This window comes from Acinonyx jubatus, chromosome C2 (assembly GCF_027475565.1).
Source record: "Acinonyx jubatus isolate Ajub_Pintada_27869175 chromosome C2, VMU_Ajub_asm_v1.0, whole genome shotgun sequence".
Lineage (NCBI taxonomy): Eukaryota > Metazoa > Chordata > Mammalia > Carnivora > Felidae > Acinonyx > Acinonyx jubatus.
This window is the reverse complement of record NC_069384.1, coordinates 137660336-137675831: the sequence shown is the minus strand read 5'-3', so window position 1 is coordinate 137675831 and position 15496 is coordinate 137660336. Positions and strand designations below refer to the sequence as shown.

At 38.4% G+C, this 15496-nt stretch overlaps 1 protein-coding gene across 7 annotated transcripts in view; it reads right to left on the bottom strand.

Moving 5' to 3' along the window:
* The window catches only part of UBE2E2 (ubiquitin conjugating enzyme E2 E2), a 371623-nt gene that overhangs the window by 176272 nt on the left and 179855 nt on the right, over nucleotides 1–15496 (bottom strand). For 2 of the 7 annotated variants that reach the window (XM_053221513.1, XM_053221514.1), the window contains exon 4: nucleotides 14287–14310. The exons of the other annotated variants lie outside the window; for them this stretch is intronic. In XM_053221513.1, coding sequence (XP_053077488.1) covers nucleotides 14287–14310 — 24 coding nt within the window. The remainder of the gene's footprint in view (nucleotides 1–14286; nucleotides 14311–15496) is intronic. 7 annotated transcript variants of the gene reach the window in all.

Below are 15496 nucleotides of genomic sequence, written 5' to 3'. Positions count from 1 at the left end.
GAATATTTCAGCAGTATTACTCAAAGTGCGGTTTTCAGACTCAATACTAAATTAGATTCTCTAAGTTTGGAACTGGAAATTAACACATTGAACAAGAAATCTAAGAAGTTAATGAGTTAGTCAAGTTTGAGAAACACTAAGTTAGAAGTCTGTGGAAAACCCACCCATTCAAAACCTGAATTTTACACTACTTCACAAAACTACTTGCAAGGAAAAAATGCAATGTGTTGTTCAATTCAATTCAACAGGTACTTGAAGGGGTGCCTGGGTGGCTCAGTTCGTTAAGGGTCATGACTTCAGCTCAGGTCATGATCACATGGTTCGTGACTTCAAGCCCTGTGACTTCAAGCCCTCAGAGACTGGAGCCTGATTCGGATTCTATGTCTCCCTCTCTCTTTGCCCCTCCCCTGCTCATTCTCTCCCTCCCTCCCTCCCTCTCTCTCTCTCACAAAAACAAACATTAAAAAAGAACAGGTGTTGGAAATTTAAGTAGGTACAAGCAAATCCCTAATAAAATAGTTAAATACAAGGTATGGTATGATTAAGTACTAAAAACTATGAAATATACCATCATTTCTAAAGAAGTAGTTAAGAAGGAGATAACCAGTGAGGAGAAGCTGGTAAAAAGTTTGGTTTTGTAAAGAAGGTAAAACTGGACATGATTAGAGGAAATTAGGTGTTTCAGAAAGGCTGAGTTAGTGGCAACAGTTTAAGATTAGCTGACAAGATCAATTAAAAGCTATTAGCAATCATCTGAATGTGAAGTACAAGGTGCCTAAAGGAGGCTGGTGGCAATGAGGATGGGAAAAAGGAGGTGACTGGATATAAACTGTGAAAAAATAATTCATAGGACTTTGTGTCTGTCTGACTTAATGAAGATATGAGATATTCCCAAGAGGTAAATTCTGATGAGAGACTTGGAGTGGACATACCCAAAGATAAAGATCTGAGTAAAAAAGGACATTGCGTAAGTTGTAAAAAAGCCCATCCATCATCACAGAGAACACATGCAAGAAGAGCAAAAGGCCAAGGGCTGAGCTTTGGTAATACCCAATTAGGGAACTGAAAAGTAACCAGATCAAGAGTCAAAAAGGAAGTGGCTGGACAGGAAGAACAAAGAAAGAAATGCATCATGGAAGCCAAGGAAAGAAAGTTCTTAAAAAGAATGAGTCTTCCATTGTGCAAATGTCCAGAAAGATCAAGGAGAGTAAGAGATTTGAAAGTGTTACTCTAAGCCTGCAGGTGACCAGAAGTCAGCAGAATTGCACAATATTTTTTTTGTCAAAACATATTAAAAGCCAGAAGGAGGAAAAGGGTTTGAGATGCTGAAGCAGGTGACTGATGCCATCTCAGGTTTTCAAATTTGCTTAAGCCTATTTAAATCAGTTGGCAATAGAACTCACAGGAAACTATACCTGGCTCCCCCCCTCTATTAACCACTTGGAAATCTGCTATCACAATGATGTGTTTCTCTTATCTAATTACTTGGTAAATGGTTTTCCCCTAACACAGGGCAAATTAAAGTGGCGAGAAAGTGCACATATTCAGTATACCCCTCATCCTCTCCCCCATCTCTTCCTATGTGTGTACTGGCACCAGATGTCACACTTCTGTTTCCTCAGGTGCTGCACGTGTGCTGCTTCAAAACCCTCATCTCTTGGAGTGGATTTAGCCGAAGGACTAATCCACCAAAACAAAACAATAACAAACAAAAAAACCCTTTCAAACCCCCAAAGTCAGTGATTTGATCTATCACCCCTCATTAACCTTTCATAAAAGACCAGAGGAAGAAAATGCTTGACCTAAAGAATGTACTTGTAAAGCTTCCATCTCAAGTCCGATAGGATGGACAGCAAGGGAGTGAGAAGAGTTTGGAGGGCAGGGAAACTCCCAGGATCCCTGAAATCAGACTTGGTGAGCGGCTTCTTATTTCACGCATTCATAAGGGCAACCTTGACTTGAAACAAATTTTTACCCTCTGGAAAATTCAGGATTATACAGCAAAACTAGAAATTTTAAGTTAGCAGGATGGCTGACCAGGTATCCCACACCTAAAATATTCTTCTTTAAATATGACTAAAATAAATTTCCATGGAAATGGAAAACCTTTCTTAAAATCAATTCTTACCTACTAGAGTAGACAGAACCTGGTGCTATTTTAACATGGCTTCCTTTTCTTGAGACAGAAGGCTAATCACAATAATAACAACAATAATAATAAACGTCCATACATGAAACTTTATTTAAAAAAATTTTTTCTAATGTTTTATTTATTTTTGAGAGAAAGAGAGACAGTGTGAGCAGGGGAGAGGCAGGGAGAGAGAGGGAGAGCCAGAATCCAAAGCAGGCTCCAGGCTCTGAGCCATCAGCACAGAGCCCGATGTGGGGCTCGAACTCACAAACTGTGAGATCATGACCCGAGCCAAAGTTGGACACTTAACCGATTGAGCCACCCAGGCACCCCCATAAAGGAAACTTCAGAAAATACAAGTAAGAGGAGGGGAGGAAAGCTGCCCCTCTTAGAAGTAACTACTATTGTTACTTCAGTGTATTACCTTATGAAATTATTTCTTTGTTTTAATCAAATACAGATATGTAACTGCCTCTCTCTCTGCACTTAACATATTAGGCAAATATTTCCATGTTCATATATATATATACCAACATTTTAATGATAACCTATTCATTCTGTTGAATAGACATAGGTAACTTACCTCACTAAACTCTCACAGCTGGAAATTTCAGCTACTATTACACAAAATGCTACATGACTAGCCATGGACAAACATCTTTGAGTACCTGTCCCATTACTTCCTTTGTAATTTCAGAGATACAGGATACATACTGCTTAACTGCCAGCGAGAATGCCTGTACCAACCCACGGTTTCACCATCAGTGTACCGTGCTGCCTATATACCCACATCCTTGACAAGCTGGGTTTTATCTTTTTAATCCTTGCCAACCTGACTTGCAAGTATTTGGGTTCTCCTGTTCTACTGTTTGCTTTGGTAAAATAAACCTGTTTCAGGTTTGAATACAAATTAAACAAAATTTTCAGTGTAACAGTAGCAGAGGCTAATTGTTTTCCTTTCAGGACTGAATGCCAAATTCCCACAGGCCTATTTAAAATGTGCATACCTACACACACATACACACAATAATAATTTGTAAAAACAAATACCTTTAGTGATCTAAAGTATACTTAGATGTAGGTATTTTTTAGTGGCTAATACAAATTTCTTGAGCTATTAATATTCGTTCATTGAACCCATAACTTTCTTTTGCTAAACATGATAAAAAGAAATATACATTATGAAATTTAACTTGGAAAATACATAACAACATCTAACTAATAATTTAGAAATTGAGGATGAGGTTATACTCGAGCACCTTCCTTGAGAGTTAATATGCTCATTCCCTCCCTTCCCCACATTTTCCAACGTTCCCATGGTCTCCACTTCAGAGAAATGGTATACTATCTGTTTCTGAAAGCTCAAAAGAGGGAAGGGAAGGAATTCACATTTTTTACCACTCTGTGTGAGGTGCTTTACGAGTGTATATTGACTGGTTCATATAGACAGATTAAAGATATTTTCACTCACTGGAAATAGGGTCAGGTAAAATGAATGTCTCCAGCCAGTGGGATCTCCCCTGAAAACCAAAAGCAACAGACCAGTATGGTTTTCTCCAAGGTTCATTACAAAATTCAAAAAACCAGGTCTCAGATTTAAAAGCTTCTTTCATACTGTAACAATTTCACTAAAATGGAATTTCACACGCTGAGCTGTACACTGGGATAAAGCACCATTTGGGTCCTGTTTATTCTCTTTCAAAACACGGATAAATGGGATGAGGCACATGTTAGAAGAGTTCCTAAGAAAGGGAGGCAGTGGGTTACAAAGGATTATACCCTCAAACATAAAAAAGGAAAAAAGGGAAAAACCAAGTTACAAAATATATGGTAATAACAGGTTATATACACGTACATGCATGCACCCATACCGCTTTCCTGAATGCTTAGCTGCTAGTTACCTAATGGAAGGACTACTCATCCAAGTTGCCAGGTATGTACCGAATGCTGACGTGTACCAGGCACTATGCGATACCAGCTGGAGAAAATCAGACTTTAGAGAGCATACAGTGTATCAAAGGATACAGAGAAATACACAATTACTCTCTAGTGGTATGCACAGAATCTGTGGGAACAGAAGGTAAGGGAAGTTTACTTCAAGAAGTATCCAGGCTAACACCTAAAGACTGAATAGGCCAAAGGGAAGAGTTGGGGGAAAGGTGCTTCCAGGCAGAGGTAACGGGAGTCTTTTGCACCAAAAGGTGAAGAAGAAGCATTAGAAGTTGAGGGAAATCAAGTAGTTTAGACTGACCTAGTCTTTGGCAGAGCAAGACAGAGGGAAGTACCAAATGATTAATACTGGATTGATCTTAATGACCAGAATTGTCATTTGAAATTTGATACTTTCAATTTCTTCCTTGAAAGTTTATAGTTAAAATATTATGAAAAGGTCAAAGGAATATTAGCTATACTGTTATAGAAATCAATATGACATAAATTTCATATTAATGGCCTGAAACATTTACCATTTGTTTCTGTTAGAGAGCTGAAGAAAACGTTTAACTAATTAATGTTAACCACACGATTTGTTGACGTTTAAAATAACTTTTCAAAAAGCATCTTGGTTCCCTTTCTATAATGCAACAGTTTTTCTAGTTTGTCAGTTTTTCCTTAAAATTTCCATCACACTGGCTAAGAGTCAACCTGATAAAAAGTAATGATATTCAAGCTTTAGCTGCCTCAGAATTACCTGGAAGGCTTGCTAAAACACAGGTTTCTGAGATCCCAGCCCAGAGTTTCTGATTCTTTAAGAATAGGGTGGGATCAGAGGATCTGTATTTCTAACATGTTCCTAGATGATGTGATGTTGGGGTCCTGAGACCACATCTTGAGAACCAGTGCATTACATTATCATGTTGTAAGTGTACTCAAATAAAAGTAGGAGGAAAGAAGAGTTGTCTCTGAACTCTTTTACCTATGGTAGCAAAAGTCAGGTGTCCAAATTTAACTTACTGAGTTACCGTTTCCAAATATCTTGAGAAATTGACATTTCTATCTTTTTGTTTGAATTTACTATTCTAAGAACCAGTAGGAATGCTGCTAACACCCTACCTCTAACTTCATAAAGACTGGTTAAAGAGTTTAAGCTTTTCAAAAATGTCTACTAAGAAACATTAGCCAAGAGCACTGCACCTTTGAAAACTCTTTGAAACCCACCTGCTCTTGCTGCTGCCACTACTACTAAATGTAACCCACATGCTTCCAAAATGATCTACAGTAAAAATAAGTTCCCTCACAAGCCAAAAGGATTTTTAACATGAACAACAATTTCTTTAAAAACACAAGCAAATAAGGGCGCCTGAATGGCTCAGTCAGTTGAGCGTCCAACTTTGGCCCAGGTCATGATTTCGCGGTCCGTGGGTTTGAGCCCTGAGACAGGCTCTATGCTGACAGCTCAGCGCATGGAGCCTGCTTCAGTTTCTGTGTCTACCTCTCTCTCTGCCCCGCTCCCACTTATGCTCTGTCTGTGCCTCTCTCAAAAATAAATAAACATTAAAAAAATAAATAAATAAAAACAAATACAAACAGCAAATACATTTTAAAAAAGTGAAAATGAAAATTTTAAACAACTATAATGCATTTTATCAACTAAGACCAACATTTACATACATTTATTCTATTTAATTAAATATGTGACTATAATAATTACTAATTAATTCTGCATTATCTCTAGGAGGCTTGCCACTTCTTTGAACACAAGATGGCTACATATGGGATCCATACTGTCATCTACATGTGTTGTTTGTACAACAATTTTAACTATCACAGCAGCTAATTTATGATCAGTTAGATAATTACCTTTACTCCTCTCTATGCATATGTAGACACACTGCAGGAAGGTAAGTGTGACTTCACTTTTATTCCAATTAGTATTATTGATTTTAATAATGCATCATTAACAAAGAGGTACTGTTTTCATCAACAGATAAAACATTCACTGTTTCCTTAGAAGGTAGCATGCACCGCACTAAGTACTTCATCTTCACACTCTCCATCTCGGTCTTCTGGTTGAAGGAGAGGAGCCACAAAAAACTCAAGTAACTTGCCTAATGTGATAAAGCTATTATGTAGACAGCTAAGACATTTATATCATACTTTTGAGACAGTATTACGGAAGAAACTATTGAAGTACTTCTGACTTCTAATACTGAAACCTTTTCAAGTTTAACTGAGCAAGTATAAATTTGACCTCAATCTCCTTTTCCTTCCGACTCTTCCTGGAAGATCTTCAACAACCAACAGGCACATTGGTGAGGCCCAGAATTATCCTGAAGTTTCCATGTGGAACTTCACTTTCCTCATCATTAGGCAAGAGCCAAATGGCCAACAGTAAGGAAAGCCTTGCCTCTCTCTCCGAGGTCTAGAAACCTGGAATAAAGACTAGCAGATTGGAGGGGTATCTAGAATAGAGGCTTCTGGACACCCACAGGATCCACTCCTCCCAACCCCAGGCAATTTGCCCTCCCTCATGAGCCAAACTGCTTCTGGACTTTGTTGACTCCTGTGTGTAGTTCAGTAGCAGAGAAAGCTCTTCCCAAGGCCTCAGCTGAGAGGAACAGTTTGCTACCTGAATCTTGGATTTCCCTAGACTGAAAACAGACTTATTTGCCCTTTCCTATGTTTTTGCTCTATGATCTGAAATATTTGCACTTGATCATTCGGTGCACATTATTCGATAGTAATCACCTCTCTGTAATTTGTTTATTTATATATTTTTTAAATTTAGAAACGTATACTAGTTCCAGGGGAGAAAAAGGGCGAAGAAGGGGAAAAAGAGGGAAAGGATAAAAAAAAGGAATGGTTTTTGTTCGTTCTTGGTTTTTCCTCAAAAAGTTTCATTCCTTTTTTGGTCAAAACCCTTCCATTTGCTAGATATATATACATCTATCACTAACATTACATTAGACTTAACTGCTTGTTACTTGTGTGTACCCCACACTAAATATGAATGTCTTGAAAGCAGGGGGCATTTGATATTTTCTGCTCTTATGTTATCTACACATATTTCCACTTGGTACAGTGAACAGGATTCACATTATTTCTGTAATACTTCAGCTTTTATACTGCACTTTTAAGTGCAGATAATACATATTCTAACTTCCTTCACAGAGTAAAATTAGTAGAAAATAAAAACTGAAGTACTACACACTTCATAAGTAATAGTAGTTTTCAACCCTAGTCCTCACAATAAAGTTTATTAGAACATTCATAATAATACATGCCTCATTAATTTTACGAGTGTGCTGAACAATAGGGTTGACACCTAGTTACCTCCCACCCTTTTTTTACTCTTGACATGTATCTTGAGATATAGGTATCAAGTATGTAAGCAATGAAAAATAAAGAAAAGGAAAAATCAAGAAATAATATCTTATGTAGAAAAAAGTAAACACTTGTGCCCTGCTGATGGGAATGTAAATTGGTGCGACCATTGTGGAAAGCAGTATGGAGATGCCTAAAAAAAAAAAAAAAAGAAGAAACATATGATCCAGTAATTCCACTGCTGGGTATTTACCCAAAGAAAATGAAAACACTATTTCGAAAAGGTATATGCACCCCTATGTTTATTGCACACTATTTACAATAGCCAAAATACAGAAGCAACCCAATTGTCCATCGACAGATGAATAAGGATGTGATAGGGGCACCTGGGTGGCGCAGTTGGTTAAGCGTCCGACTTCGGCCAGGTCACGATCTCGCGGTCCGGGAGTTCGAGCCCCGCGTCAGGCTCTGGGCTGATGGCTCAGAGCCTGGAGCCTGTTTCCGATTCTGTGTCTCCCTCTCTCTCTGCCCCTCCCCCGTTCATGCTCTGTCTCTCTCTGTCCCAAAAATAAATAAAAAACGTTGAAAAAAAAAAAAAGATTAGACACACACACACACACACACACACACACACACACACACACACAATATGGGATATTAATCAGCCATAATAAAGAATGAGATCCTGCCATCTGTAACAATATGGATAGACCTAGAGGGTATTATGCTAAGTGGAAGAAGTTAGGCACCAAAAGACAAGTTATCATATGATTTCATTTATATGTGGTCTCTAAAAACAGAACAAAATGAAAAACCAAAATAGACTCATAAATATAAAGAATAAATTGGTGGTTGCCAAGGAGAAGGTATGTGTGTATGTGTGTGGGGGGGGACAGCAAATAGATAAAGGGGGTTAAAAGATAAAAACTTTCAGTTATAAAATAAATAAGTCATGGAGATGAAAAGTACATCACAGAAAATACAGTCAAGAATACTGCAATAACTTATGGTGACAGACGGTGACGACACATGGCGAGCAATAAGTAATGTATAGAACTGTCAAATCAATAAGCTGTATATTTGAAACTAATATAATGTTGTATGCCAATTATTATTCAATTTTTAAAAAGTAAGAAAAAAGAAACCATATGCTAAAGGTTAAAACTGTTGTTCAGGGGCGCCTGGGTAGCTCAGTTCATTAAGTGTCTGACTTCGGCTCAGGTCATGATCCCATGGTTCGTAGGTTTGAGCCCTGCATCAGGCTCTGCACTGATGGTGCAGCGCAGAGCCTGGTTGGGATTCTCTCTCTCACCCTCCCCACCTCAAAATAAATAACTTAAAAAAGAAAAACCTGTTGTGGGACACCTGAGTGACTCAGTTGGTTAAGTGTATATTCCCTTTGCTTGGTTGAGAACAGTCACTTTCAAATTGGATCTTTAGCTGATGACTTAGCTCCTAATACAGATTAAGCATCCACTGGCAGTAGTCACTATGACGCACAATTAGGTCATACTATAATGAAACATTTACAGCATACATATGTGTGTACACCCACATATATACTTGCATCATTAATAAGGATACCAGAACCTACCGATTATGGCAATGATTATTTTACACACAACTATATATACCTTCTACTCTTTTGCTTAGCAAACATGTTAGAAATTTATCTACTTGGGGGCACCTGGGTGGCTCAGTCAGTTAAGAGTCTGACTTCACCTCAGGTCATGATCTCGTAGTTGCTGAGTTTGAGCCCCTCGTCAGGCTCTGTTCTGACATCTCAGAGCCTGGAGCCTGCTTCAGATTCTGGGTCTCCCTCACTCTCTGCCCCTCCCCTGCTCATACTCTGTCTCTCTCTCTCTCACTGTCAAAAATAAAATAAAATAAAATAAAATAAATAAATAAATAAATAAATAAATAAATAAATAAATAAATAAATAAAATAAAATGAAACCCTGCATAGATTGGTTCACCAAAAGTATTTTAACCAAACATTCTAAATAAAGTGGAATTAATCTCTCACTTTATACAAGTTTCCAGTATGTGTTAGAGAATGATACCCACTTTTAAATTATGCAATTAATAATTTTATAATAAAACCAAGAAGAAATAAAACCATAACTCTCAATCTATACTGAAAACCAATCCTTCTGCTTACCCCTGACCATGGCCTCTGTGTCCTGGGTTAAAGTGTCTCCCTCAAAAAGATATGTTCAAGTTCTAACCCCCAAATTTGTATTTTTTTTAATATATGAAATTTATTGTCAAATTGGTTTCCATACAACACCCAGTGCTCATCCCAAAAGGTGCCCTCCTCAATACCCATCATCCCCCCTCCCCTCCCTCCTACCCCCCATCAGCCCTCAGTTTGTTTTCAGTTTTTAAGAGTCTCTTATGCTTTGGTTCTCTCCCACTCTAACTTTTTTTTTTTCTTCCTTCCCCTCCCCCATGAGATCCTGTTAAGTTTCTCAGGATCCACATAAGAGTGAAACCATATGGTATCTGTCTTTCTCTGTATGGCCTATTTCACTTAGCATCACACTCTCCAGTTCCATCCATATTGTTACAAAGGGCCATATTTCATTCTTTCTCATTGCCACGTAGTACTCCATTGTGTATATAAACCACAACTTCTTTATCCATTCATCAGTTGATGGACATTCAGGCTCTTTCCATAATTTGGCTATTGTTGAGAGTGACTAACCCCCAAATTTGTGAACATGATCTTGTTTTAAAATAGGGTCTTTGCAGATGTAATTAGGTTGATGTCATATTAGAATGGGTCCTACATCTAATGACTGGTGTCTCTAGAAAAGAAAGGGAAGACTGGGATACAGAGACACACACAGGAAAGAAGGCTATGTGACAATGGAAGCAGAGACTGGAGTGACGCGGCTACAAACCAAGAATTCCTAGGATTGCTGGGAGCCTCCAGAAGCCAGGAAGAGGCAAAAAAGTATCCTTCACGAAGAGCCTTCAGAAGAAGCATGACCCTGCCGACACCTTCATTTCAGACTAGCCTCTGGAACTGTGAGAGAATAAATTTCTTTGGTTTCAAGCCACCATAGTTGTGGTAATTTACTAAATTAATACAGACTTTTAAAGAGGAACACACATTAGCTGTAGTGGAAAGATTGAAAAACAAATAGTTTTACAGCATCCATTTTCTCAGTTGCCTTATAGAGTTAGTGGGAAGGTATCTGAGGGACAGATTTCACTAGAAGGATTAAGCACACATTGTCTTTTCATCTTCCACCCACATAACATGTTAATCAGGGAGTAGCCTAGGACTGCTTTTGGAAAATTCTACCCAAGGGTTCTTATGTTCTATCTATTTTCTATTAACACTTGATTGTTTTGTAAACCACACCGATTTTGGCTTGGCATTCTATCACAGCCATAGACATCTCTCATTCTGCAATCCTATACCTATTTTCTAACCAGCCTCCTATGGAACTCTCTCTTCTGTGCTGCTTTTTCTGGTTTAGTGATGTTGTGTTGGATGTTTAAAGATGGTATACAAACTACCCTGATCCTTTCATAGTCATCTACCTAACACTAATTCTACTTGACTGGAAGAGAAGCAAGAATACAGCACCATCCACTTTCCTTTACTCCTGAGAAAATAAAGTCAATGGTGGGAAGTGCAGTCCAACGAATAACACCATCAGAATCATCGTCTTTAATTATGAGATATGGTGAGAACCACACTCATTACTATGTAATAATCATTAATCTACTTTGGGTATTGTGGCTATTCAGATCTAATAACTTCCTACAAAAGTCAAAATGAGGCGTTACTCTTAAATATAAGGGCCTGTTCTCAGAGTCACACAAAAATCACTGCTGATTTCTGGAGGCACTCTTTACAATCCCCGAGGGAAATCCACTAAGGGCTAATATGACCCTATGCATTTGCTCATGTTTGATATTACCTTCAGGTAAAGCCAAAGAACAAAAACCGACCAGCATACTCCAAGTAAGAAGTGTACTCCTGAAGGAAAAGAAAATGAAACTACAGTACTGGCAAAACCCTGGCAGTTTTTGTGAACTGTGACTCTTAGATATAGGCCAGGAGGCCCAGCTGGGTGCTGCTCCAGTGAGCAGCTTTCGTTATCCTCAAAACTGTGCTCCCGATTTCCAACTCCGGTGTTAAATTGGAAAAAGTTCATTTCTAATTCAGGTCCTGTACAACTTACTATAAAGATTTATGACCTAGAAGAGCCAGCCAACAGAGTCCTACACTTCAACAGATCTAAAGCCTTACCCAGGGTTGGCACACTTACCAGCTTTAAACCTACATCTAACTCGGCGGGGGGAAACTGCTGCAGGTGCGAAGGAGCAGCATGGGTTTTAATTGAAAGATTTAGATGTCCAGTGTGACCCACACGTAATGATTTTCCAGATAAATTATATCCGTTTCTTGACAAATGAAGAATCTAACCAAAGTTGACACTAAATGGCCTTCCTTTGAAAACATTTTATTAGCACAAAAAAGAGAAAGCTTTATTTCTTTACAAACATGGTAAGAGACTCCTGACTTGATCTTGAAGCCACAAATATATATTATATCTAGCTTTAAATAATCTTTTTCCAAAATTGTGTGTAAAGCATTTATAGTTTAAAGGGCCTTGCCTTACTAAATACAGAATTATAACCAGAATTTAGCTGTTACGCTACAAAGACATTATTATGAGGTGCTAATGTATTTTTACAGATTCTTTATCAAGATTATAGGATCTTCTGCATATAGTACTTCAATTTATGCAGGACCCCAGAATCTGGTGAAGACTCTATATACACAGTCTTTACCCAGGCCCAGATTCTCTGAGCCAGGGACTCCTTTGAGACTTTAAAAAATGATATCACTTGAGGGACACCTGTGTGGCTCAGTCCATTAAGCATCTGACTATTGATCCGGGCTCATGTCATGACCTCACAGTTCGTAATTTGAGCCCCACGTCGGGCTCTGTGCTGACAGCGTGGAGCTTCCTTGGGATTACTCTGTCGCTCTCTCTCTGCCCCTTCCCTGCCTCCATTTTCTCTCAAAATAAATAAATTAAAAAAAAATAAATGATATCGCTCGATCCCCTCATCAAAAAAAGCACAAATACATGTGCATGCAAATATCTGCATTAATATCAAAATGTTCCCATACCCACCAGGTGTTCAATAACTTCAAATTAAGAATTGCTGGGGTATGATTATTATAGAATCAGAAATCTCTGGAACACAGAATTTTTTGTTTCTCTAATATTGGTAATTATTTTGAAGAGGAGTGAGGGGGCAGAAGAGGTCAAAGACTTGAAAGTTTTAGGTTTTATTGAGATGTGAGCAGTTTAGAAGTGAAAAAGCATGAAGACTAGGCTTTTCTTCAAAATACTCTACTTAAAACACAAACAAAAAACCCACAAAGGTGGAAAGGAGTGCAAGACAGAGGATGAAATAATATGGCAAATTGTGGCGGTAGTGGAAGCCATCAGGCACATGGGGGTTTTAACTCTTCACTTTTGTATATGTTTGGGCATTTTCACAATTGAAAGTTTAAAAATTTTGAAAAAGAACTCTCCAGCTAATCAAGACATCAAGATGTCAAAATAGAATTTTACATCTGTGATCCCTGAGATCCTAGCTAGGTCACAGAACCAGGGAACAGACATGCAGTTGCCATAACTGGAGCTGTTTCCATTGTGCCAGGATGTCCCAGATCTTACATGAGTCTATAACTTTTTTCCGAAAGAAAACCAGGAAAAGGTTATGACAGGTCAGTTTTGGATAAGGACTCTTGGGGAAATAAAAAGAGGGGGCAGAGAAGGGTATGAAATCTGATGCCTACTGACATCTTTTGGTCCTCTTTTTCAGGCCATTCTGAAAGCCAGGATTCCCCAGAGAAAAAGAAAGAATTAACCATCTTAAAAATTTTTTATTTTATGTACTTATTTTGAGAGACAAGAGAGTGTGACCAGATCCCAAGCATGCCCCACGCTGTCAGCACAGAGCCCGACGTGGGGCTCAAACTCATGAACTGTGAGATCATGACCTGAGCTGAAACCAAGAATTGGACGCTCAAAAGACTGAGCCACCCAGGCGCCCCAGAATATGCCATCTTGATGACATCCTTTGGAAAATATCTTTATAGCATGTGAACCTGAAGAAAAAAATGTCTCCAAAATATTTGGGGAATTTGGGGGGGAAAACTAGCCCATGAATTCAAAATATGCTTTAAGATTTGGAATGGGCTTCTCCTGATGACCTTTTTCCCCCTTGTGAGGGCACTGACTTTATAAAGAAGCTATGCCAAGAGAGATAAGTGAATTAAATTGAATACTCTGTGGCACAGTTTAGCAGGCAATTCATCATCAGGGAAGTCTCAAGTACTGCTGGCTGAATTTTAAAGCACTTTCTCCAATAAGGCTGGACATGCATGCCTCTGGGCATACAAATTTTCTTTAAGTTGGCAGGAGAATTGTTTCCTCATTCCATCTTTCTTACAGTCAATTCAATTATCATGGTCACAGAAGACAGGGTTAGCAGAAATAACCCCACGGATAATTTTTAGAAAACTCATTTCAACGTTAGTTTCAATCTCCCCTTTAACTAAAACTTATCAAGCAACTCATAAATCATCAGATTTACCTGAGTTTTATTATGCTTCGTTACTCTGTAGTTTCAACAGGATGCATAACAATATTAAAACTCCTGTTTACTAAATGAGTGCTTTAAATCTGTTTTTTTCATTTTCCCCAATAACCTCATAAATTAAGCATTATTCTCACCATTTTACAGATAGGGAAATGGAGGTATGCTCAGAGAGTTAAATACATCAGTCAGAGGTCACAGAAGGAGCAAGTGACAGAGCCAGGATCTGAGCCTACGTCAGCATGACCTACCTCTTCCAGTATGCTGCATCATTTCTACAAAGGAGAGAAAACAAAAAAGGGAATCAAAAAAGGCAGGCAGCAAAGGAAAGAAAGAAGGGAAATAGAAAGTGTACTACCAAATCGCTGTGAATTGTATGACCTTGGAAAGACTGTCACGCTGACTTCTACTTTTTGGTTCCACCTTCCAGGCAGTCAATATAAAATCAGTACTTCTAAGTGGTCTAGTTTTATACCCAAGTTACTGTCTTCATTCATAATTTAAACAAACACGTTTAGATCCTTACTAAGACGATCTTAATGGAGAAAAGTGTCATTAAAAGAGGCTGAGATATTAAGTTGGCACTAGTTATGGAAAATGATAGACACGTCAATTCTTCTGAGTGACTGACATCAGAGACAGCACTGCCATAGAATTTCTGTTATTTTCATCCAGACCTGCATGGGGTAAAAGACATATCTCCAGGGGCACCTGGGTGGCTCAGTTAGTTAAGTGTCCAACTTCGGCTCAGGTCACGATCTTGCGGTTCGTGAGTTTAAGCCCTGCGTCGGGCTTGGTGCTGACAGTGTGGAGCCTGGAGCCTGCGGATTCTGTGTCTCCTTCTCTCTCTGCCCCTCCCCTCCTCATGCTCTCTCTCTCTCAAAAATAAACATAAAAAATAAAAAAAAAAAAAAAGAGATCTCCAAACAGCAAATTATGCAAATTTATGAGTGACCTAAAATGAGTAATATTAAGGACTATAAAAGTCCCTAAGATTAAAACTAAATAAAATGGTAAATATCTGATGAATGAACTCACATAAGTCACTCTGACCTGCTTTCCTTCCTTCTTTACTCCCCATTTCAGTGGATAATCCCATTAACATCACTCACCCAGTCAAAAGCATGGACATCTATCAACTTCACTTGTTTTTTTCCAAATCTTACTGATGTTTTGGAATTCTTGAGAAAAAATCCTTAACAGAATTTATAGGAAAAAATTATCTGAAAAAATCATAACCCTATATAACTACTTGCTAGTAGCCAGACTTCCTACTAACTACTAAAAAGAGACAATATACAGAGGCTAGGAATCATTTTTGTGTGTCAGAAGACCTGACTTTTTTGATTGATACTCTGCCTCTAACAAGCTCTGGGATTTCAGGACTAAAGAAAGGCTCTGGACACTGTGTTAGATGTTTTACATAACCTCATTTCTTTCCTAGAACTCAACAAGGCAGAT